The sequence below is a fragment of the Pseudorca crassidens genome, chromosome 6 (assembly GCF_039906515.1).
Source record: "Pseudorca crassidens isolate mPseCra1 chromosome 6, mPseCra1.hap1, whole genome shotgun sequence".
NCBI classification, from domain to species: Eukaryota; Metazoa; Chordata; class Mammalia; order Artiodactyla; family Delphinidae; genus Pseudorca; species Pseudorca crassidens.
The window spans coordinates 945,552-968,169 of NC_090301.1; the positions used below are offsets into that span (position 1 = coordinate 945,552).

The window sequence follows — 22,618 nt, forward strand, 5'->3', positions numbered from 1 at the left end:
GGAGACCATGAGGGGGCGCATCAGCCCTGGTGTTTTGGGGTGGGGGATAAGTCTCAGGACGTATCCCAGACAGGGGATAAGTCCTGGGAGGCCACCAGGAGCAGAACCCAGCCTGTATTCATCCACTGGAAGGGCTGCCCGAGACTGCTGCCCTGGGCGGGCTCTGGGGGACGGTCCTGGGGAAGGGGTGCGGGGATGACGCATGGGCCCTGCCCCTGGCACCTGCTCTCACGGGGTGGGTACAGCGGAGCACCAAGCTCTGCACGACGGTGAAGACGGCAACCCGGGGGAGGGTGCCTCTGCCTGGGGCACCTGGGAGGTGTGGTGCTATCGGGGCATTAAAACCCTGCCACGAAAGTCCTCATCGTCAGAGCCGAGACACGGGGGATCCTCACCGTCAGAGCTGAGACACGGGGGGATCCTCATCGTCAGAGCTGAGACACAGGGGGATCTTCATGGCCTTGGATTTGGCAATGATTTCTTGGATATGATACCAAAAGCACAGGCAACAACAAAACCAAAAATAATAGACTGGATAAATTGAAAACTTCTGTGCATCAAAGAAGCTATCGAGAGAGTGAAAAGGCAACCCTCAGAATGGGAGAAAATATTTGCAAATCATATATCTGATATCGGAATTAATGTCCAGAATATATAAAGAACTCCTACAACTCAACAACAGCAAACTCCAAACAACTCAATTTTAAAATGGGCAAAGGCCTTGAATCAACAGCTCTCTAAAGAAGACATATAAATGCCAATAAGTCCATGAAAAGATGCTCAACATCACTAATCGTTACGGAAATGCAAATCAAAACCATAGTGAGATATCACCCCACACCCATTAGCATGGCCACTATCAAAAAACCCCGGAACGGACTTCCCTGGCGGTCCAGTGGTTAGGACTCCGAGGGCCCAGGTTCAATCCCTGGTCGGGGAACTAAGATCCCACAGGCCGTGCTGCGCGGCCAAAAAGAAACCAACCAACCCACCAACCAACCAAACAAACAAAAAGCCCCAGAAAATCACAAGTATTGGCAAGGATGTGGAGAAATCAAAATGCTTGTGCATTGTTGGTGGGAATAAAACATGGTGCAGCCACTATAGAAAACAGTGTGGTGCGTCCTCAAAAAATTAAACATAGAATTACCACGTGATCCAGCAATTCCACTTCCGGGTACAAACCCAAAAGAGTTGACAGCAGGGTCTCAGAGAGATATTTGTACCCTCGTGTTCATAGCAGCGTACTTCACAACAGCCAAGTGTTCGCTGATAGATGCGTGGATAGGCAAATGTGGTCTGCGCATACAATGGGACATTACTCGGCCAGAAGGGGTGCAGCACTGACACAGGCTACAGCACGCATGAACCTTGAAGACACTGTGCTGAGTGAAATAAGCCAGCCACAAAAAGACAAACGCGCCGATCGCACTCGTATGCGGTCTCTAAAGCAGTCAAATTCATAGAGACAGAAAGTATGGTGTTTACCAGGGGCTGGGGGAGGGGCATGGGGAGGGAGTGTTTAAAGGGGACCGAGTGTCAGTTTGGGAAGAAGGAGAGTTCTGGAGATGGATGGTGAACTTGGTGGCACGATGTGACTTTTTTTTTTTTTTTTGCGGTACGCGGGCCTCTCACTGCTGTGGCCTCTCCCACTGCGGAGCACAGGCTCCGGATGCGCAGGCTCAGCGGCCATGGCTCACGGGCCCAGCCGCTCCGTGGCATGTGGGATCCTCCTGGACTGGGGCACGAACCCTTGTCCCCTGCATCGGTAGGTGGACTCTCAACCACTGCGCCACCAGGGAAGCCCGTAAATATTTTTAATGTCATTGAATTTACACTTAAAAATTGTTAAGATGGTAAATTTTATGTTATGTTTTTTCGTCACAATAAAAACATCTCAAAAAGAAAAACAAAAACAACTCAAATCTGCCGGCACCACCTGGGGATCAAATTCTTCTCCCCCACCTGGCAGCTTCGATGAGCCCTAGTAGCTTCTTCAGTCCGGGCTGTGAGATAGATGCCACGTTCTAGGGGAGGGCGGGAGTGACTCCGGTCTGGCCCTGGGCTGACTGACTGGGCCTGTGCGACAGAGCTGGGTCACTCTGCGTGACGCCAGATGACCGTGTGGCTGCTCCCTGGGCCCCTTTCTCAGCCCCCTCTTCCCCAGCCCTGTGCCGAGGCCCTCGGGACCCTCCTCTCCCCATAGACCCCTGCCCGCCCCGTCCTGGGCTGTGGCGACCCCTGCCTTCCTTCCGCTTGGAAAGCTTCATGGCTCAGCTGTCTGCTCCCCACTTGGTGGGGGGGTTACCTTCCCGGTGACCATGCTGGTTGGCCACATGCCTGCTTCTCTTTGGGTGGCCCGGGTGTTCACAAACGCCTGGACAGCTCACCTCCTCAGGGCTCCCCCCCGCAGGCCCCATTGGACAGACAGACCCTGCCTGCGCCCCCTGCCCCCCGACAGCACACGTGCACCTTGCATCTTGCGCAGGAACCGACCCGAGTGCCTCCCCAGGCTTCTCCACCAACCTGGGGGTCGATTGTCCCATCACCCGCTTCCACACCTGGTCCTGCAGGTTCCCTGCGTGTTTACGTCAGAGCTGGGCACACGCTGAGAGCTGGGTCCCTGTGAGAAAAGGCAGCAGGCTGGGTGGCTGCCTCCCCAGGGGCAGCCTGCCTCCCCTCAGCCCCCGGGCCCCTCCTAGCACGTAGCAGGCCCGCGGGGTGGTGATGGGTGGTCAGGAGGACAGCCCCTGGGCCACGGGGACCAGCAGTGGGACAGATCCTGGCTGTCAGGGCTCACGTCCCGTAACCCGGGGGAAATGCTTTCCCAGGAAATCACTGGGAATCCAGGGGCTCCAGCCCCAGGGGCATCACTGTGCACGAGTCTGAAGTCCAGTAATGGGGGACAGTGGGCGACATGGGATGTGCCCCAAATGGGCTGGGAACCGAGGAGACAGGGCGGAGCGAGGCCACGCCGAGGCCAGAGTCCTCTCCTCCGTCTGACGCTGCTCTGGAGGGCACCCAGGGCAGGACTGCCACCTGTGTCCTTCCGGGGGCAAACCCCTCGCCACCTGGATCGTCCCTCACCTGTGCCGAGCCCTCGCGGGGGCTGCCATTGTGCTCCCAGGACTCATTTCACAAGCCTGTTCAGGTGGAACGCGTGACCCCTTTCCCGGCACCTCTGGGAACCCCCGAAATACAGGCTCCCGTGCTGCCCTGAGTTACACTGAGAGATGGAAGCAACACAGACACGCGCAGGCCAGCCAGCCCAGTGCCGCCAAGGCCCACGGGGAGCTCTTCAGATCCGCCCACGATGCTGGGCATGTCTGGTCTTCCCCTCGCTCCCCGCTGGGGTCCCAGGGCTGTGGTCCTGGCGGCTGTGGCCCGAGGTACGTGGCTCCCCCGTGGTCTAATGCTACCTGGCCGGCTGGGGTGGGCGCCTGCTTCCCCTGCGCCCTGGGCCCCGTCTCTCTCGTCTCTCGCCCCACTCTCCCGGCTGGGTCCTGGCGGGTCCAGGCGGGGCTCACATCCAGCTTTCCTGGGCCTCCACCCATTGTCCAAGTGCCGGCTGCGTGCCAGCCTCTGTGCCCCCCTGGCGCACGCTGAGGAGGCCCACACTGCCCCAGCCGCGTGGAGCTTACCATCTGCTGGGGAACTTACCACCCGTCCAGGGGCTGCAGGGGAAAGGACGTGGCCTGGCTCATCAGGGCTCCGATCAGAGCTGAGGTCTGGGAAAGCACGGGAGGGCAGCGGGCAGGGGCAGAGCGCGGGGGGGGGAGCGTGTGCAGAGGGGCCGGGGGGGGCGGGCAGCGAGGAACTGGCAGGGGACCAGTGCGCCACAGGAGGGGTCAGGGCTCAGCCAGGCAGGGCCTGCTGTCCGGCCAGGGTAGGAAGAGAGCCCTGCAAGCATGGAAGTCCGGAGACGGATGACCCAGAGGCGCGCGCTGGGGCCAGATTCCTTCCTCTGGGGTGGGCAGGCTCTGGAGGCTCAGGGCCGTGGCTGGGCGGCCCGGGGAGGAGCGACGTGGGGCTGAGGAGGGGTGGCTATGGGTGGAGGTGTGCACGCAGGGAGGGGGAGCAGATCCAGGACTAACTGGGTGGAAGCAGGGTGACCTCGAGATGGGAGCAGGGGGTGGGAGAACCCTCTGGGGGCAGACTGGAGACGCACGCTGAGCTTGCTGGGTACGAGGTGCCTGAGACGTTGGAGGGCAGATTGGCCTGGTCCTGGGGCCGCAGGAGCAGGGGTGTCAGCAAAGGGCGATGATGGACGTGCACGGCAAGGGAGAGGAGACCACACAGGAGGGAGAGTGGACGCCAGCCTCAGGCACCTCAGTGCCCCTGGTCGGGGGGAGGGGCTCCAGGAGCCAAGCGAGGAGCGCTCCCCGGACACAGGGCTACGCCTGAGCGGGGGGCAGGTACCTAGTGGGGCCCGTCGGGCGTGGAGCTGGGCCTTCCTCTAGGCTCAGAGCCCCTTGGCGCTTTGGGTACACGAAGTGTCGCCAGGTCTCCTGGGCAAATTCAGGAGAATTGTGAGATTCTTGGGAAAGTGAAGCTGGAGGAATGTAAGAATCATCGAATCACAGACAGTGGAGTGAAGGTGCAGAGAGGGCCCCACGCCCGAGGGTCAGGGTCAGGAAGGAGAGACCCCAGCTCCTCTGCAGCAGCGCCTCCTCCCTGCAGGTCAGAGTCCCATAGAGACAGAGGGGCCGAGGCAGACGGCTGGGCAGGTGCTGGAGGCGACGGCAGGGCGAGGCTTCCCAGCCGGGCCGGGCGGTCCCAAGGAGACTTTCCCCAGCTGGTTCCAGCTCCAGGCTCAGGTGGTGACAGGCGTTTTCTACTCTTCACTCTCTTTGCCTCTCAATGACGTTACTCCTCAGATTCTGAGCCACAGCCCACACCCCGGGGTCCTGAGAAGGGCCTGCAAACCCTGAGCAAGTCCACGTGGGAGCCACCTCCCTGAACCTCCTCCAGAAAGACCTGTGGCCACGGAGAGGACATGCGAGTTTCTCTGAAGGCTGTGGGACTCAGGACCAGAGTTGACACTCATACAAGGAGACAAAAAAATGCCATGATGCCCACCCCCCCCACCCCCTGCCATGAGTCAGGGGAGGTTGCAGAAGACATTATCTTGGTCCAATCTGATTTGTAATGGGTGCAAAGTGTCCAGGCCCACCCTGTGGTCATTTCCTTGCTGTTGGAGGTATATCAGGATGGATGGCTGTACTTAGCAGGAGTAAGAGCCACAGTGGTAGGAAAGGCCAAGGGGAAGCCTTTAAAACCACCTACTGCCATGGCCAAAATTGTCCAGCAAAACATACTGTGTGCCAGTGCAGTGTCAGGGCTTAGAGCCACCTTCAAAACTGTGACTCACCCGGACGACCTCAGCAACAGATGGGTCAAAAATGAAATGCTTAGATAAAATCCAACAAGATATATACAAAACCTATTAGAGAAAAACTGCGTAACTCTGATGAACAAAATCAAAGAAGATAATACTAAATGGAGAGATATTTCATCTTCATGGATAGAAGACTCAGTATGTCAGGACGTCAGTTCTTCCCAACTTGGTCTATAGATTCACTGCAATCCCAACCCCAGCAATTTATTTTGTGGATATCAACAGATTGATGTAATGTTTATATGGAAAGAAAAAAGACCCAGAAGGCAACACAATATTAAAGTAGAAGAACAAAGTCGGAGGACCGACTCTATCAGACTTCAAGATTTACTCTAAAGCTACAGTAATCAGGACGGCAAGAGACTAGACACATACATCAATGGAACAGAGTAGAGAGCCCAGAAAGAGACCCATATATGCAGTCAGCTGACCTCTGACAGAGGAGCAAAGGCAATACAATGGCGCCAAGCTGGTCTCTTCCTCAAATGGCGCTGCAATCACTGGACAGCCACGTGACAAAAATGAGTCTAGACACAGACTTTACACCCTTAACAAAAATGAGCTCAAAACAGACCAGACAGCAAAATGTAAAGCATAAAACTATAAATCTCCTAGAAGGTAACACGGGAGAAAACCCAAATAACCTTGGGTATGGTATTGACTTTTGACACAACGCCAAAGGCATGAAAAAAGCAGTGGATAAGCTGGCTGTCACTGAAATTAAAAACCTTCACTCTGTGAAAGACAATATCAAGAGAGTGAGAAGACAAGCCACATAATGGGAGAAAAAATTTGCAAAACACACACCTGATAAAGGACTGTTATCTGAAATATGCAAAGAACTCTTAAAACTCAACAAGAAAAGAAACAACCCGACCAAAAAGTGGGCCAATGGCCTTAACAGACAGCTCACCAAAGAAGATATGCGGATGGAAAATGAGCATCTGAAAAGATGCTCCACATCATAGGTCATCAGGGGAAATACGAGTTAATGTGAGGTGCCGCTACACCCCTATCAGCATGGCCAAAATGCGGAACTCTGACAACACCATGCTGGCGAGGATGTGGAGCAACAGGAACGCTCATGCGTTGCTGGTGGGAATGCAACACGGTGCAGCCGCCCTGGAAGACAATGTGGTGGTTTCTTGTACAACTAAACATACTCTCACCATACGATCTAGCAATCATACCCCTTAGTATTTAACCAAAGCAGCTGAAAACTTACGTCTACACAAAAACCTGCATGCAGATGTTCATAGCAACCTTACTCATAGTTACCAAAACCTGGAAGCAACTGAGATGTCCTTCAGTAGGCGAGTGGATAAATAGACTGTGGTCCATCCAGGCAATGGAATATTATTCAGACTTCAAAAGAAATGAGCTATCAAGCCATGAAAACACATGGAGGAAGCTTAAATGCATATTATTAAGTGAAAGAAGCCAATCTGAAAAAGGCTACATACTGTATGCTTCCAACTCTATGACATTCTGGAAAAGGCAGAACTATGGAGACAGCAAAAAGATCAGTGATTGCCAGGGTTTGCGGTAGGGGTAGGGATGAATGGGTGGGGCACAGGGGACTTTAGGGCAGTGAAAATGCTCTGTATGATACTATAATGGTGGACACATGTCATTATACGTTTGTCCAGACCCATAGAATGTACAGCACCCAGAGTGAGTCCTACTGTAAACTCTAAACCTTAGATGATTAGGACACGTCAATGTAGGCTCACTAATTCCAGCAAATATAACATGCTGGTCGGGGGTGTTGACAGTGGGGAAGACTACATACCGCTAGGGGTAGGGGGTGTATGGGAAATTTCTGACGCTTCCTCTCTATTTTGCTAAGAACCTAAACCTGCTCTAAAAATGTGTCTTAAAAAATAAAAACTCAGTGGGATTGTGGTGACTGGCAGTGGATTACATAAACCGAACCAAGTCGTACCCTGCAACCCAGGTGCTGTACTTTGTGGTTTCTTTAGTAGAACAGACAGCACAGCCTCTGGGACGTGCTAGGTGACTACTGATCTGGGAAATGCATTCTCTTCAACCCCCTTTAGAGAGGAGGGTCGGAAACAGTTTGCATTCACTTGGAAGAGGCAACAACGTAAGTTCGCGATCTTGCCCCAGGTTCATCCTCGTGCTCTGTGTCACAACATAAGCCTGATGGGCCTTTATCATTGGGACATCCTGTAGAACGTCACTCTGGTTCACCGTTTTGATTACATCCTGCGAAGAAGACCTGGGGGCATTAGCTAGCAGTTCGCTGGATGCCTTGTTAGACATATTCATCCCAAAGTGCGGAGGGTAAGTGACTTGGAAGGTTGTGGGTTCCGAGTGGGGTCAGAGCCCAGCTGGGCTCTCCAGCAGGTGCAGGTGCAGGTGCTGGTGGGACCCGGGGAGAGTGGGCAGCGCGTGGCATCTCTGGAAACCCTAACGTGGTCGTGGAGGTGGTGGAGCGGGACCACGTCATCTGCAGCCTCACTGCTCAGCACAGTGTCTACCATGATGCGCAGCCCTGGCAGAGAACGAGGCCCTGCCTGCGAGACCCCAGCGGACCGTGTGCTCCAAGCTGCCCATCGGGAGCCACCTGGTACAGGGTCCTCACCTGTGCCACGAGGCAGGAAAAAATGATGAAAAGATATGAACACTGGAAAAGAAGGAGTGAAAATGTTGTTATTCATAGACGACTTGATTGCATAGAAATTCGCAAGGACTCTACAAAGAAACTACTAGGTTTGCTTATAGAGAAGAGTTAGCTATAAATCTATATATTAAGAATCACTATTGGAAATGAAAATTTAAAAATACCATTTACAGGGCTTCCCTGGTGGCGCAGTGGTTGAGAGTCCGCCTGCCGATGCAGGGGACACGGGTTCGTGCCCCGGTCCGGGAAGATCCCACATGCTGTGGAGCGGCTGGGCCCGTGAGCCATGGCCGCTGAGCCTGCACCTCCGGAGCCTGTGCTCCTCAACGGGAGAGGCCACAACAGTGAGAGGCCCGCGCACCACGATGAGGAGTAGCCCCCCTTCATGGGCAGTTGGGGAAAGCCCACGCGCAGCAGCGAGGACCCAATGCCGCCAAAAATTAATTTATACATAAAACAAAACCCAGACACCTGGGAATACATCACATAAAAGATGCGTAAGACCTCTACACTGAAAACTGGAAACACGGCTAAGTTTAATTTTAAAAGACCTAAATTAATGTTCATGAACAAGAATTTGTAATATTTTAATAGTTTCCATTGTCCTTAACTTGATGTATAGATTTAGTGCAATTCCCACCAAAATTCCAGTAAGCTATTCTGAGGAAATAGACAAGATGACTAAAATTTGTATGCAAATTCAAAAGATCTAGGATAGGAAATACAATCTTTAAAAGGGAGAATGAAACTGGAGGACGCTCACTACGTGATTTCAAAACTCTCTATAAAGCTGATGTACTTAAGACGGTGTGGTGTGGACATAAGGGCGGATAAATTGAGCAACGAACGGGAACAGAGGCGGAAGGAGGCCTGCACCCATGGTCAGCTGGCAAAGGGGCCGCATCAACTAGATGGGAAGGAAGGGCTATTTAACAAACATGGCAAAGACTGGGTATCAGCCTGGATAAAAATGAACCTCGCCCCCTTCTCGCCTCCACGGACAAAGTCAACGTGAGGTGGGTCATAAACCTCAGCATTAAACCTGACACCACAAAGTTTCTAGAGGAAAACACGGGAACAGATCCTCGGGACCTCAAGGGAGGCAGAGGTTTCCTAGGGAGGATCCAAACAGCACAGACCATAAAAGAAACACAGGAGCAAGTAGGACCTTAAAAGTGGGATTGCAGACCCTCTGGCCTCTCAGCTCCTGCGCTGATCACAGCTACCCTGTGACAGTGTCTGGGTCGCCCTATCAGTGCCATCTCTCCCAGTGGCTGTGAGCACCACGGGGCAGCGGGCCTCGGGTCTGCTCAGAGCCCCACCCCAGTGCCCAGAGCTGTGTCCAGCGCCCAGCTGGGTGAGCAGCGGGCTGGAGCCAGGCCAGCCCCAGCCCTCCACAGAGACACAGGGCTGCATGGGGTGGGTGCCCATCTCGACCAGAGGGAGCAATGGCGTGCATCCTAGAGGTTCTGCGTGAGGACCTGGACGTGTGGACGTGAGGACCTGGACGTGTGGACGTGGCTGTGGCTGCAGCACACGCTGCTCTGGCCTGGCCTGACCCTTCCCAGGAAGGAGAGGCGAGGGAGCCTGGCATAGGCAGAAGCCAGTGAGGGGCAGGAGCGAAGGGACAGGGGTCGGGGGAGCCAGGCAGAGGAGGGGGAGGGGCTGGGGGCTGCAGAGTGGCCCCAGGGCTGCGAACTCCCAGACGCTCCGCGCCTGCAGTGGCTTGCGTGCCTGCGGTGTGCCCTTGAGTCTCCAGGGCTCGAGTCCTGGCTGTTTGCCCTTGGACATCTTGGTGCCCTAGTCCCGCCACCCTGCGGGCCTTCCGTGGAGGTCGTACGTGAGGATGTGTTTTGCAGGTTCAAGGTCTGGGCCCAGGGTGTGCAGTGTCAGGGCGCCCGGCCCAGCTGACGGTCACACACCCCATCCTCCAGCCCTGGGGAGGCCCGGGCGAGGATCCGCTCCCTGAGCTCCCCGCAACAGAGGTGCAGTCAGGGAGCGGGGGGCCTTCCTGCCAGACTCCTCCGCAGCCCGGCCCCACACAGTGAGGACAGATGACCAGCGGCTTCTTTATTGAACATTCCCAGGCCAGTGACCTATGGGGACGGCCGCTCGCTGGGGAGGCGCTGAGGGTCCAAACAGCCCACATCCAGGAAGCTCCACTCGGAGGGGTCAGGCCCCTGCCCGGCCCTGCCCCTCCCCCCTTCACCCGGGCTGGGTCAGCAGCTGTCCTGTCCCTGTCCCCCTGGCAGAGTCTGTTTGCCCCTGGGCTCCCACCCGCAGTCACTGCGTGAGCATGGGACAGGCAGCCGGGTCACAGCTTGTTCTGGGGGCAGCGCTGCAGGGCCTCCTGCAGGGCCCCAATCACTCGGTCCACGTTCTCCCGGGAGGCGTTACAGCCCAGCAGGCCGATCCGCAGCACCTAGGGCGGGGGCGGGGCGCAGATGTCAGCCTCTGTCTGGGGTCCTGCCTGGCTGTGACTGAGGCCAGGGCAGAGCCAGCTGGTGTCCCCCTGTGCGGGAGGAAGTGGGTGGGAGGGTACACGTGGCCTAGGTCACTCCCCGTACAGCCCCCGGGGTTCAGAGAAGGTGCTCCCTTCCTGACGCCCTGCTGTACCGGGTCCGCAGACGACTGCTGACCTCGGCCTGCATGTGGTACACTCAGCACAGAAGGCCCCCCTCACCTTCCCCACCGAGGGCCCGAGGCCGCCCGTGATCTCGATGCTGAAGTGGTCCATGACGTAGCTGACGAGGTCTCTCCAGTCGTAGCCCGCAGGTGCGGCCACGGTGGTGACGGTGGGCAGACGGATCGCCTGCAGGACAGGCCGGGCTCAGCCACCTCGTGCCATCACAGCCAGCTCCACCTGCCCTGGCCTGGCCAGCCCTGGCCGCAGGCTCCAAAGGGGCAGGCAGGGGTGCATGTGGGGGACGGAGAAGGGGCCCCAGGAGAGCGAGGTCACCACCGCCCCAGGAGCCACGCCTACCGGCTGGTGCTCAGAGCAGGGCTTCCAGCCTCCAGGGACCCCTCTGTGTGTCTGTTCTCTGACAGGCCACACGCTGGCTTATTCAGCTGACCCCCTACCCCCAGCCCCTCCAGGATGGTGTCTGGCTGGCGTTCTGGAGGCCGATTGGCGTCCTCCAGCTCAGGGAGCACCCATAACTACTCCAGACGGAGAGGCTCTGGGGGAAGTGGAGGCATCCAACTAAATGTCCTGAGATCCGGAGGCCAGGAAACCGTGACCATGACGGGGACTGTGCCCCCATCCCCAGGACCGCCCCTGCCCCCACCAGAACTGCATATCCATAAAGGGGGCTGGACAGGAGCTCGCCCTCCCCCCACTGCCATGTGATGCCCTCTGCCCCCGCCCTCCTCACCGGATCCTTCACGAAGAGCTGTAGGCCCAGCCCCTGCAGGCGCCCGTGCAGGTACTCTGAGGCCTCGCGGTGCTGCTGCCAGCTCTTCTCCAGGCCCTGGGTGGGGAGAGGGCAGTGGGGTGGGCAGGGTGGGCTGGGGGCCCTCCTCGGTGGGCAGAGAGGGAGAAACTGGCTGGCATCCACCGGGGGGGGCAACTTTGGCCGGGGGAGGGGCTCCTCTCTTGGCCTGGACCCTGAGCGCCTCGGGAGCCCCCTGGAGCCCCAGGTTCAGGGCCCTGACTCTGCCCCAGGGGCCGGGCCCGGGCTACCTCAGGGAGGTGGAAATAGTCTGGGTCTGGGAGGGGGACGTGGCGGCCCAGCTGGTTGTTGGATCCTCCAGGCCCCTGGGAGGGGTGGGGACGACCTGGCCAGAGGTGGGGGGCTGCCTGGGGGCAGAAAGGCTTCTGGGCTGCACGCTGCCTCCTGCCCTCCCAGCCGCTGAGCCCACAGTCCCTACTCCACGGGGGTCCAGCCTCTCCGGCGGCACAGCTCCCAGCCGTGGCCCAGTCCCCTGCCCTGCAAGCGTCAGCTCCCGGCCTCTCTCCCGGCTGCACAGGTGACCACCCAGCCCACGGGACACCTCGAGTCTAGCCCAGCCCATGGGACACTACCATGTCCCACCCAGCCCATGGGACACTAGCCCAGCCCTGGGCCGGTGGCGACGTGGGTGGACGCAGGGGGCAGACGTGGCCGGCGCAGCACTGCAGCCTTGCTGGAGGCAGGTCTTGGCCCAGGTCTCTCCCGGCCTCTGGACCGCCAGCTGGCAGGGCCCCTGGGGGCCGTCCTGGGGCTGTGTTTCCTGGCCTGGGCCAGACTTGGCCTCCTGGGTCCCGAGAGTGTGGACCTTGCACTGGGCCAAGGCACCACCCTGGTCGTGGTCACACCCAGCTGTCCCCACGTGGCTCCTGCCCACACCCGGGAGCGGGTAGTGGCCGAGGGCACAGCCAAGCCTCCTGACGGTGGTCTCACTCCCCCCCCCCCCGCCCTCTGGCTCCACTTCTTGGCCGCCCGCCCTCTCTTCCTCCCACCTGGGCCCTCTGCTCAGCCAGGCCCGCGCTGAGCGCTTCACTAAGAACCTAGGGCCTGGAAGGGGGTCCACACCTGCCCTTTCGCCGCATCTGCCCTCAGGGCTCTATCCTCCGGGGCCTCTACCCTCAGCTGGCAGCCGGCTCGCCACCCCCCGCGCCCACCCCATGCCTGCCCAGAGCCTATCCCCCTCCCCACTCAGGGCTACTCTCCAGCAAGGCCCCCAGCACCTCTTCCTTCCTGCGGGCCCCTCAGCAAACCAACCGAGTCTTAGCATCCCTCTCGCCCCCTGCCCCCAATCAGGGAATCTCGGGGTGGGGGCCACCCAGCGGTTCGCCAGCCTCAGCACCTGCCGGGTCCCCGCTCCACGCTGCTCCGCTGCCCCTCCGCTCACCTGCTCTGCTAGATGGGCCAGGCTCTCTCTCAGGCTGTACAGGCTGACGACGGGGGTGGTGTGATGGTATCTGGAAGACAGGAGCGGGTGGCCAGGTCACTGGGCGGGGCCAGGGCAGTGACTGTGTCTCTCCCAGCCCCAGCTGGCCCAGGCTCTCTGACGAGGGGTCGGCCCCCACCCAGGGGAGCGCGGTCCAGCTTGGGGGCTACAGACCTGCAGCCAGATGTGGGGAGAGCCTGGCTCAGAGCAGGGCACTGGCCGGGCTGCGGGGAGAGGCTGACTGGGCTGGAGACCAGGCACTGGCTCCCACCTGTGGCCCCAGTGCCCCGCTGGGCCCGCTGCATAGGGCGCAGTTCCTGGTGTCCCTGTCTACGTGTGTCACGTAAGGGGCCTCGGGTTAGGGTCAAAGCCACCTCACAGAGAGCCCCCTGTCCCCCACTCCCTCTGAGAGATGGGTAAAGCAAGGCCCAGGATTGGGAAGATGTGTCAGGCCAGGTCCAAAGTGCCTGCAGATGCGCTGGGACTTCTGGGAGGAGAGGGCCCATGGAAAGTGGGGTGGGGACCATGCCTGGGGGGCCTGGGAGGAATGGGGGGGACCCCGCTGGGGGCATTGAAGGCTTGGCACTGGGCTCCAGCTGGGGTGTGAGGGCATGAGGGTGGAGGCTCCCACCCCTTAGCACCTCCCTCCCCCACCCACCCACCCCCTTTCCTCCCTGCCCAGCCCCGCCCCCTCTCTCACATCCTGGGCTTAGCACTTCCCTCCCCCCACCCACCCACCCCCTTTCCTCCCTGCCCAGCCCCGCCCCCTCTCTCACAGCCTGGGCTTGTCGTCACAGCCCCAGAAGTTGGCCAGCCACTTGATGTCCAGGTAGAAGGAGAAGGGCTTGGTCTTCCGAGTGTAGATCTTATTTCTGGGGAGGAGAATCAGCCTGAATGCCCCCAGCCCCCCGTTGCTCAGAAGTGAGCCAGATGGGTGGGGCCCCCAGGACCCCCGTGTCTGTATTCAGGCCCCTGCGGCCCAGCTGTGCCTCTGCCTCGAGGGTGTGCGCCTGTCACTGGGGGGAGCATTGCAGAGCACGGCCCGAGGAGCCGTCCCTTCCCTTGCTCTGTCCCTCCCTCCTCGGGGCCACCTGGCCTTGCTGCCCGTCCAGCCCTGGCTGGGGGCGGGGCACACTCACTTGGCCTTGTCGCTGAAGGAGATGAGCGAGGTGCCTGCAGGGGCGTTCAGGACCTTCTGGGAGCCCGAGTATAAGACATCGATGCCTGTGGAGGGGAGGGACGCATGCTCAGGGGCTGAGCCCCACGGGGGGGAGGGGTCACGGGGGGGCTGCCCAGCCCAGGTCCTGAGAGTCCAGCAGACGTTGCAGGAACCTGGGACCCACCATGCAACTGGTGTCAGAAATGGGAGGGACAGTGTTGGAGGACTAGACCCTTACCCTGTGGGGTCCGACGCTATTGCAGGTGGGCTGAGCTAACTGGAGGGCACCCGTTAGCATCTGCCTGGTGTGGAAAACCCACACGTCTGGGGTCAAGCGCTGGGAGAGAGTGGGGGGCGGCGGAGGGTGGAGCAGCAAATGGGTTTTTCCTTCACATCTTGCAGTGCCCGTCCCCTGGGCTCCCACACAGCCTGAGGGGAGTTTCAAATTATGGGGCAGCAGCAGAGGGCGGTGGTCAAGCCCAAAGCCGGGAGGACGAAGGGCCAGGATTCAGATCCAAGCCCTGCACCGTCTCTGACTCCCTGAGGGTGGGGACCCGAGGCAACTGCATGCCCAGGTGCACGGACGGGTGGACCCGGAATGTTCTTTACAGTTCATTCCTAAAGCCTAAAACTGGGCGGACCCAACGTTCTCCCGAGAGGAAAGGGGTGAAGTGGGGGTTCACACAAGCGATGAATACTCAGGACCAGCAACACGAGCGACCTTGCTGACATTAGGTTGACGTCTGCTGACCCACAGGGTCCCGTGGAGGCCGGTGGGGGGCAGTGAAGGCCAGAGGTCCTGAGCCTGGCCCTGCTGCTCTGCGGCCTGGGCCTCAGGCTGGAGCCTCCTTGCCCGGCTTCTCCCTCCACGGCGGGGGCGGCCAGCCTGGAGGCCCAGGGTGGGCATCCCGGGGACAGCACTGCCCGCCTGCTCCCATCCCCAGGGCCCCTCTGTGTGCCTGTCCTTTCAGAGCAGTGGTTTGGGGTCAGCCCAGAAGGCTCCCCCTTCAGCACTGGATCCCGCGGAGCAGAGCCCTCTGCAGAGGCAGAAGCGGACCAGGCCAAGTGGGCCGGGCGGCCGTGGACGCAGCACCACCCAGAGTGGAGCCGGGCTTTCCTCCCTGAGGAGATGCTGGGCCTGGAAAGCTTCCCCGGGCTGGCCTGCAGGTGACAATGTCAGCGGTGCTCCCGGCGTGTGACAGGTGTTAGGGGGGTCTCCGCCCTGATTGGCAGGGGCCCTGGCACTGCCCCCACACCTCCTCCAAGGCTCTGGGTGCCTCTCCAAATGCCTCCCCTGGAGGGTCCCTTCCTCCCGCCTGCCGCCCGGTCCCGGCCCGACGGCCCAGCAGAAACACGGGGTGTGGCCAGTCTCTGGAGCGTGTCCTGCCCCGTGAGGAGCTGGCGGCTCTCCCACGCCTTGTGGAGACCAGCGCCTAATCCGTATGCAGCCGACGGACCCGCAGGCCCTGGCACAGCACACCCCCAGCCAGGGCTTCTGACGCTTCGGGCCACCGGTGGGTGGCTGGGCGGGGGGCACTCCCTTACCCTGCTGGTCCATGTAGATGGGGACCCCGCCCAGGGATGCCACCGAGTCCACCAGCAGCAGGCACTGGTACCTGGGGGGAGGGGCAGCAGAGAGCAGGAGGGGCGTCAGACTCTGCCCCGGGGTGGGGTTTCTGGAGGGGCCTTAAGAGCCTTTAGAAGGGCCACCGGGGAAGCAGGGGAGCCTCCCACCTCCCACAGCCCCCCGGGACCAGCTCTGTGTCTGAACCTGGGTGAGCCCCCGGCACAGCGAGTCACCCTGGGGGCCCCAGGTGGCCGGACCCAGGTACTCGTGAGGCCAGCCAGGCAGTCTGTGTCCTGGGGGCTGGCTGGGTGCTCTGACTGCTCAGGCCCAAGGGCCATGTGGGGTCCAGGGACCAGCCTAGCACAAGGCTGCATCTCTTCTGCTGACAGCCCACAGGGCAGAAGTCCAGAGCATGGGAGGACAGAGTCCAGGAACAGCCTGAACTGAAACCTCTGACTTTCCTCCACCTCCACATTTTCTTTAAAAAACACACGAAGAGTATTCCACGCGGACCTATGGGAGTCATAGCCCAGGTGACATCTGTGAGCTTGATTCACTGGACAAGACCCCAGGCGGCAGGTGGTCCTGGCTGGGCTGTGCCCAGTGGGCCCGAGGCCCCCATGGAGGATGGCAGCCCTGCCAGGGTGACCCTGCCTGTCAGTGGAGCTTCTCTCCTCCCACCCTGTGGTCAGCTGTCCAGAGCACGACTGCTGGTCCTAGGAGGGAATCCCCCCGACCCCACCCAAGGCCCTGGGCAGCCCATGCAGGGGTGGGGGAACCTGGCGGAAGGCAGTGGAGGACGGTGCTGCTTTGGGGCTCTGGGACCTCGGGGCAAGGGGGGCAGGCCCTGGCACCAAGGCTGCAGGGTCAGCTTGAGCCCTCCCTAGTCATGGGGCCAGGAGGGCAGTGGCACTGGGGGGACACCTGACCCTGCTCTCAGATGGGAGGGTCCATCCAGCCTCGGCCCAGAGCCAGGAGGACCCCCGAGGACCTGCACCACCATCACACGGCAGAGGCTGGGGGGACCGGCCAGCAGCCCACCACACTCCCACCCTGTCCTCAGACTGGGTCTGAGCTGTGCTTGGCTCTGCCCCCAGCACTGCCACCCTGGAACAGGCTCCCCCGAGGGACAGGCTTACCTGAGGGGACAGGCTCACCTGTGTGGACAGGCTCACCTGAGGGGACAGACTCACCTGTGGGGATAGGCTCACCTGTGCGGACAGGCTCACCTGAGGGGACAGGATCACCTGTGCGGACAGGCTCACCTGTGCGGACAGGCTCACCTGAGGGGACAGGCTCACCTGTGTGGACAGGCTCACCTGAGGGGACAGGATCACCTGTGTGGACAGGCTCACGTGTGTGGACACCTGAGGAGACAGGCTCACCTGTGCGGACACCTGAGGGGACAGGCTCACCTGTGCGGACACCTGAGGGGACAGGCTCACCTGTGGGGACAGGCTCACCTGTGCGGACACCTGAGGGGACAGGCTCACCTGTGGGGACAGGCTCACCTGTGCGGACACCTGAGGGGACAGGCTCACCTGTGTGGACAGACTCACCTGTGCGGACACCTGAGGGGACAGGCTCACCTGTGGGGACAGGCCCACCTGAGGGGACAGGCTCACCTGAGGGGACAGGCTCACCTGTGTGGACACCTGAGGGGACAGGCTCACCGGTGGGGACAGGCTCACCTGTGCGGACACCTGAGGGGACAGGCTCACCTGTGCGGACACCTGAGGGGACAGGCTCACCTGTGGCAGAGCTCCCCATAGCCATCGAGGGGCTGCAGCACGCCACTGGATGACTCTCCCTGGGTCAGGAACAGCAGCACGGGCTTGTGCTGGGCCAGGGCCTGAGAGGACAGAGGTTACAGCCATGGGCAGACCCAGTGCGGGGAAGGGGCCTCCGTCTGTCCCCCTCCCCAGGGACAGTGCAAATCTGGGCAGTGGGAGCTGGACGCCCCTCAACCCCTCCTGCCCCACCAGCTGACCGGCCCCCTCCCCGGGCTGGCGCACCCCCCGTACCTCCTCCACCTCCCGCAGCGTGAAGTGGCCTCCAGGGTCCTTGATCATGGGGTGTACGCGGGCTCCTGGGGGCAGAGTGAGTGGTGAGCAGTCCCCGCACGCTGGGGGGAGCCAGTGCTGGGGACAGAGGCCCGGCTGAGCAGGTGGGTCCTGTGAGGGCCGCCCATGCCTGCCCCCAGCCGCTGCTGGAGGGGGAAGGTGGAGTGTGCTTGGTGAACCCAGGTTCCGGGGTGCCGTGGATGAGAGCGGGTCCCTCAGCTCCACTGTCGCCTCCCCAGCCCACCTTCCCTGAGCCCAGCCAGGCCGGGGCACCCTGGTCCTTTGCAGCCCTCTCCACATGGGAAGTAGGGAAGCATCTGTGCCAGGCTGAGCAGATGGGCGCTTCCCAGCAGAGGGTAGCTGCAGAGGGGCCATGCATTTGGTGGATGACTGGGTGAAGGATTGAGGGGGTGCGGGAGCAGGCTTTGCCCCCTCTGGGGCCTTGGGGCTCCAGGGAGGCAGGCCCTGGTCCTGCTCTGTCTCTTGAAGCCCTGCACCCCCGTGCACAGCAGGCCCCCAGTGTCATATGCAGGAGGCAGGGAGGCCCTAGGACCATCCAGCCTCAGGGGCCTGAGGTGTGTGGTGGAGGCAGGGGAGGGGCTTGCCCAGGCCAGGAGGGTGGCCGAGGTCCGCTCAGGGTCCCGGACCCTGCCTGACCCGAGCTCCCCTTGAAAACCGGCATGTGCACTGGAGGGGCCCCGGTGAGGGGTCAGGATGCCCTCGGGCTGTCGGGGGTTGTCCATTAACCTGGACCGAGTGTGCCCATGTGCGGAGCTGACCAGGCAGGGGTTCCGTGATGTTTCCAAACCCGCGGTAAATCATTAAACCCAATGCACCCTAGGGCTTTCGACTTCTGTCTCTTCCTTTAGTAAATTTTACTCTGGAACTGGACACCCTGTCCATACGTCCGTATTTTGCAGCTCTAGAAACAGCTGTTTCTGAGATTTTGAGGGGGGGATGTCAGCTTCTGAAACCTTGTCCTGTGACAGGGTAGAGGTGGCCCCTGGGGACCTCAGACAGCTGCGGGGATGCTCTGGGTTCGTGCTGAGACCAGAGGAGTCCCTGCAGTGCCGTCCCCACCACGGGCTCCGGAAATAGCTGTTCCCCAAACTCCGGGAGACCAGGGGGATGGGGGCCCCTCGAGCATCCCGACGCCCTCTTGGAGGAGACAGCAGGCTGGCAGGCAGGGGGATGCGTGAAGGGCCTCCAGGGGGGGTAAGTGCTCAGGGCCCGAGGTTGGTACCTGGAGAGGGGGGCTTCCAGGCTTTGTGCCGGAGGAGGGAGGCCTCTGGGGAAGGATGGAGAGAAGGGCCGCACCCCACGCCCACACCGTCTCTTACCGATGCGCTCCCCGATGTCCTGGGCCCGCTGACCCCAGATGCCGTTGACCCCGACCAGGAAGGAGTCCCCCGGCTCCAGGAGGTTGAACAGGGCGGCCTCCAGTGCGCAGTGCCCTGAGCCGCTGATGGCCAGCGTGAGGGGGTTCCGGGTCTGGAACACGTACTGGATGCCTTGCTTGATCTCGTCCATGATCTGGGGGCAGTGGACATGCAGGTCACCGCCTCCCCTACTCCCACCCCAGGGAGGAGGCCACTCAGGGCACTGACCGCTGTGTCTCAGTGGCCTACCTGGAACATCTCCTTGTGCATGTGTCCTATTGTCTGCCTCCCCCCAGCCGCCATGACGCGGGGGGTCAGGTTAGAGGGGCCGGGCCCCAGCAGAAGCCGGCTGGGGAGGGACAGGGGCTTACTCAGGGCTTCTGGGGGGGCCACCAGCAGTGGGTGGGAGGCCATGGTCCTCACCCAACCTGCCGCCTTGTGCCCCAGGGCCGCACTGGCCGCGGTCAGTGCCCGGAGCATTTCCCAGCAGGCCCTGCACTGGACGATGGGCACCGGAGGACACGGAGGCGTCCAGGAGGTGAGCCTGGTTGACGGGTTTCTGCTCCACCTGCTGTCTTTTGCTGTGTGTCGTTGTTACCAGGCCGTTATCAATGCTTGTCCTGCACGTGAAGGCTTGGAAGCAGGGGTGTTGAACCCTCGGTGGGAGAGGAGGAGCCAACAAAGTCCAGTCAGTGAAAAACAGATCTTGGCAAGCTGCCCTCTGCCCTCCAGCCACCCCTCCCTCTCCGTCCCCGAAGGATGCCCAGCCTGGTACGCCTGGCTGGGCTCAGGGGGCCCCAGCGTTTTTCTTATGTGACTAGAGCGCCAACATTTCAGACTTGGCAGACCTGCAGGCTGTGTTAAAACTACTCAGCCCTGCTGTGGTGGTGAGAAGGCGGTTACAAGGGTGTGGCTGTGTGCTAATAAAACTTTATTTATAAAAGAAGCGGTGGGCCAGATTTGGCCCAGGGCCACAGTTTGCTGATTCTGGCTTAGCTCCCGGAAAGACTCACTTCAGAAAATATATGCTCCACGTGTATAAACACACATATGTACACACTGAGGACATGTCCATTCTTGATCCTTTTGGAGTATTTCCTCTGCCCGTCTACACCTGAGGGCCCCGATGATTGGTCTCCACACACGTAACCAAGGGGTGCTCACTGGGGAGCCTCCGCAGCTTCTGAGTCAGCACGTGGGTCGAATAAATGCGACCAAGACTCCCTGCAGGAGGAGCCAGGCCCAGCCCAGGGCGGCAGCCCAGCAGAGCCGCTGGCGTCCTGGGACATCGAAGGAGCCCTGCGTTGTGGGTGACCAGGCCGGGGAGGCACTGGACCGGATGCTCTCTGAGTAGCTCTTGCTTCTGACAGCTCTCAAGGGGCCGGGTTGGAGCTTGCCAGCACTTCCCGTTTTGTGTTTAGGGATCTGACGCCTGGGCCTCAGTAACCAGGGGGGCGTCCGGGCTTGCACGGAGCCCCCGTGGTCGACAAGTGACTGCACATGACCTTCCCCCATGGGGACTTGCCCTCAGCTCAGCAGAGCCCTGCATTCAGCACTCGTTGCTTGGGCTGGGTTCGTCTGGCATCCTGGGGTGGCAGGGACTCCACAAGCTTTAGCCAGGATGGACGGGCATGGCCTGAGCACCTGGAGACCCTCACAGCCCTGCTGGGTCTGGGAGGAACAGGCAAAGGGGACAGGCCCCGAGTGGTGGGCAGAAAGAAACTCAGGGAAGGGGGGCCAGACATGTCCCTGTTGGCCCAGGGCAGGCCTGCCACGCCACCGCTAGCCTGGCCCTGTCCTGCACAGGGAGGCCCAGCGGGCGCCCCCTCCCTCGCTCCTTCCTTCCCTTCTTTCCCCACTGCCCCGACATCTTCCTTACCAAGCGATCCCTCTGGGCCAGGACCCAGTCTGGCAGCTCCAGCTGATGCAGTGTCAGCTAGAAGAGAAGCAGAAGCCCCTACCGGCGGCCGGCGGGTGGGGCAGAGGACCTGGGGTCTGCGACAGCCTCCTGGGAGCTGAGAGGAGACGCCTGAAGGGCCTGAGCGCCTGGAGGAGGGGACAGCCCCGGGGGGCTGCTGGGCAAAGTCCGTGGGGGCTTCGGAGCTGGGTCTTGGAGAAGGGAGAGGCGGGCCCACCCCAGGGTGGGAGGGGTGGTGAGGGCCTGCTAGGCAGAAGGAGCTGCAGGGACCTGGGCACAGAGGTGGAGGCCTGTGTGAGGGGGGCCCGTGCAGACCCCTGCTGGGGCCAGCAGCCTCAGATCTGGCCCGGCCATGGTGGCTGGGGCCCGGTACTGGCCTGGTAACACCTGTGCGGCACTGGGCCTCTGGAGTCACAGGTGTGTCAGCCCTGCCCAGCCCTGGTGCTGACCTGCCACAGCTGAGGAACCTTCTCCTGCTGGAGGGGGTGCCAGCCCCACAGCTGTGCCCACGCTGGGGGTCCCCTGCCTGCTGGCAGCGGGGGGACCACCCGGTCCGCAGGACAGACCCCTCGACTCTGCTCCTGCCCTGGCCACCTTGTCTGCAGCCACACGGTCCCTGGGCTCCTTCCCTCAGTCCCTGAGCCCAGAGTCCTGCTCGGCCCGCCCTCCGCCCACCTGAGAGCTGCACCACCTGGACCAGTGCATCATCGGGGCCTCCCACCAGGTACACTGCTGCCTTCGCTCCAGTCTAACAAATGTCTCTGTGCCTTTGCACGTGCTGTTCCCTCTGCCTGGAAGGCTTGTCCCTCTCTTTGCTCAGCCCCTCTGGCTCTTTTCTCAGAGCTGTGGCCAAGCCTCCCGTCCGGGGAGCCATCCTGTCTGGAGTTCCTCAGACGTCCTTCCGCCACGCCACAGGCTGCATGGGCCGCCCTGTCTGTGTAGGCCTTGGGCAGGACCCCACTTCGTGCAGCCCTGAGGGGTGCCCAGCGTGGCACGTCGGGGCAGGAGAAGCCTGGGCCCGGGGTTGGCCGACCCGGCCTGGCCGGTGGACGGGTGGGGGCAGCCCAGGGAAACGAGGGAGGTGTGTGTTCTTTGTTCCAAAACAGGAAGATGTCCTGTGTCAACGTAACCGGGAGGGGAGTGTTGCAATCCAGAGAGGCGTCTCCTCAGTCCGAGAGCAGATTGGGAGCCGCGAGCCATTGACGCCAGTGAGCAGCGCGGCAGGTAACCGACCTCTGTCTCCCAGAGCCCTGGAGACAAGGGCCACCTGGCCAGGTGGGCTAGGCAGTTCCTGGTCTTGAGGCCAAGGTCAGCACAGCGTCGCCCGGAAGCTGCGTCTTGTAGCTCCGGAAGGACCAGCCGGCTCACCCGGGGCCACCCTGCGGGGCCTTGAACCAGCAGCCGTGGGGGCCTGGGAATGAAGTGCAGACCAGCTCCTGTGCCTGCCCGCGGCGGGCTTCCTGGGTCCAGCTGCCCGTAGACCCAGGAGTGTCTTAGTCTCCCAGCCAGTGGTGGAACCCACAGGCTGATGCCTGCCACACACTGAGCCTGGTTTTGAAATTTCACTTCTGGTTTCCCACAGTTGACGTGAAAAGCACAAACGACTGCTTTTGCC

At 61.0% G+C, this 22,618-nt stretch overlaps 1 protein-coding gene across 1 annotated transcript; it reads right to left on the reverse strand.

The window, feature by feature from the left end:
• Positions 1 to 8,607: 8,607 nt before the first annotated feature.
• Positions 8,608 to 19,711, reverse strand: AGXT (alanine--glyoxylate aminotransferase). Its single transcript, XM_067740002.1, has 11 exons — positions 19,335 to 19,711; positions 19,047 to 19,239; positions 17,668 to 17,732; positions 17,395 to 17,495; positions 15,622 to 15,692; positions 14,057 to 14,141; positions 13,694 to 13,789; positions 12,879 to 12,948; positions 11,420 to 11,515; positions 10,729 to 10,857; positions 8,608 to 10,467 (listed from the first exon to the last, which is right to left on the reverse strand). The coding sequence occupies exons 1-11, from the start codon at positions 19,563 to 19,565 to the stop codon at positions 10,360 to 10,362; spliced, it is 1,245 nt and encodes a 414-aa protein (XP_067596103.1). The 5' UTR covers positions 19,566 to 19,711; the 3' UTR covers positions 8,608 to 10,359.
• Positions 19,712 to 22,618: the final 2,907 nt, after the last annotated feature.

Excerpts from the sequence above, each read along its gene's own strand:
- AGXT (XM_067740002.1), bottom strand. The coding sequence starts at position 19,565 with ATGCTCCGGGCACTGACCGCGGCCAGTGCGGCCCTGGGGCACAAGGCG. Across the intron at positions 17,733-19,046 it reads GGACATCGGGGAGCGCATCG|GAGCCCGCGTACACCCCATG; the intron begins GTAAGAGACGGT and ends CTCTGCCCCCAG. Across the intron at positions 17,496-17,667 it reads CGCTGCGGGAGGTGGAGGAG|GCCCTGGCCCAGCACAAGCC; the intron begins GTACGGGGGGTG and ends CTGTCCTCTCAG.